Source organism: Terrapene carolina, unplaced genomic scaffold, assembly GCF_002925995.2.
Source record: "Terrapene carolina triunguis isolate 2854851 unplaced genomic scaffold, T_m_triunguis-2.0 Scaffold790, whole genome shotgun sequence".
Taxonomy (NCBI): Eukaryota; Metazoa; Chordata; order Testudines; family Emydidae; genus Terrapene; species Terrapene triunguis.
The window spans coordinates 984,893-985,847 of NW_020665141.1; the positions used below are offsets into that span (position 1 = coordinate 984,893).

The window sequence follows — 955 nt, forward strand, 5'->3', positions numbered from 1 at the left end:
ACGCACAAACCAAAGGCGAAGCGCCTCCTTCGTCAACCAGCAGCACCAGCCCCCTCCTACCCCACCCCCTTGGGAGGGAGAGCAGCATTGCTCGGGAAACATTTATTTATTTATTTAGGGGAAAGGCTGATGGGGGGGGGGAATCATGTGCCTGCTCCCCTCTCCCCCCCCCACCCGATTTTTGCAAGCTGGGATGAATGCACCTCGGATGTTGTTTCTGCTGCTATGAGGTTGGTGGCTTGAGAGCCCCCCTGGTTCAAAGCGAACCAGAGGCGCTGGCCTTGACACGCGGGTCAGTTTCACGCTCTCGCTGCCCACGCGTTTGGTTCCCCTCGGTAAGCCCCGCGCAGAGCCACCTCCTCCCCGCTGCAGGGGGTACAAGCCAGGGGATCCATCATGGGGTCCAGGCTGAGCAGACAAAGCAGCCTGGAGGAGGGGAGCGCCTCTGGAGAAGACTCGTGCCCCAGGTTAGCTAGGAAGGAGCCGCACAGGAGGGTGGAGACTAACCGAGGGGACTTTCAATTCGCTTCCCTGATCCTGAACTCCGAGAAGCTGTCCGGGGTGCTGAGGAAAAACCACCCGGCGCCCTACGTGAGGAGGGTGGGATGGATCCGAGAGATCCAGGCGACCATCCGGGAACACAAGAGAGAGCACGCGGTCCACATTCTCAGACTGCTCAGAAAGGTAAATGACTTAACAGTGCAATGGGGGGGAAAAGTGCATGGAAAAAAAAAAGGTAATTAAAAAAAAAAAAAAAAAAAAAAGCACCCAGCAAGCAATGCCGAGAGAAGTGCACGCAAAGACTAAAGTGCAAAAAAGTGCATGCAAAATGCTGAACAAAGCAATGCAGACAAGGAGTGCTAAAATAAAACAATGCTAACCAGCAAGAAAGCAATGCGGAAAAAAAATGCATGGGAAAATGCTGAAAAGCTATACACCAATCCAAAAAAAAAAA

General features: G+C 53.2%; 1 protein-coding gene across 1 annotated transcript in view; it reads left to right on the forward strand.

Annotated features, from left to right (window-relative positions):
• The first annotated feature begins 396 nt into the window (after positions 1-396).
• LRRC75B (leucine rich repeat containing 75B) overlaps positions 397-955 on the forward strand; it is a 33,495-nt gene continuing 32,936 nt past the window's right edge. Inside the window, exons 1-2 of the mRNA XM_024198037.1 lie at positions 397-458; positions 570-684. Coding sequence (XP_024053805.1) covers positions 397-458; positions 570-684 — 177 coding nt within the window. The remainder of the gene's footprint in view (positions 459-569; positions 685-955) is intronic.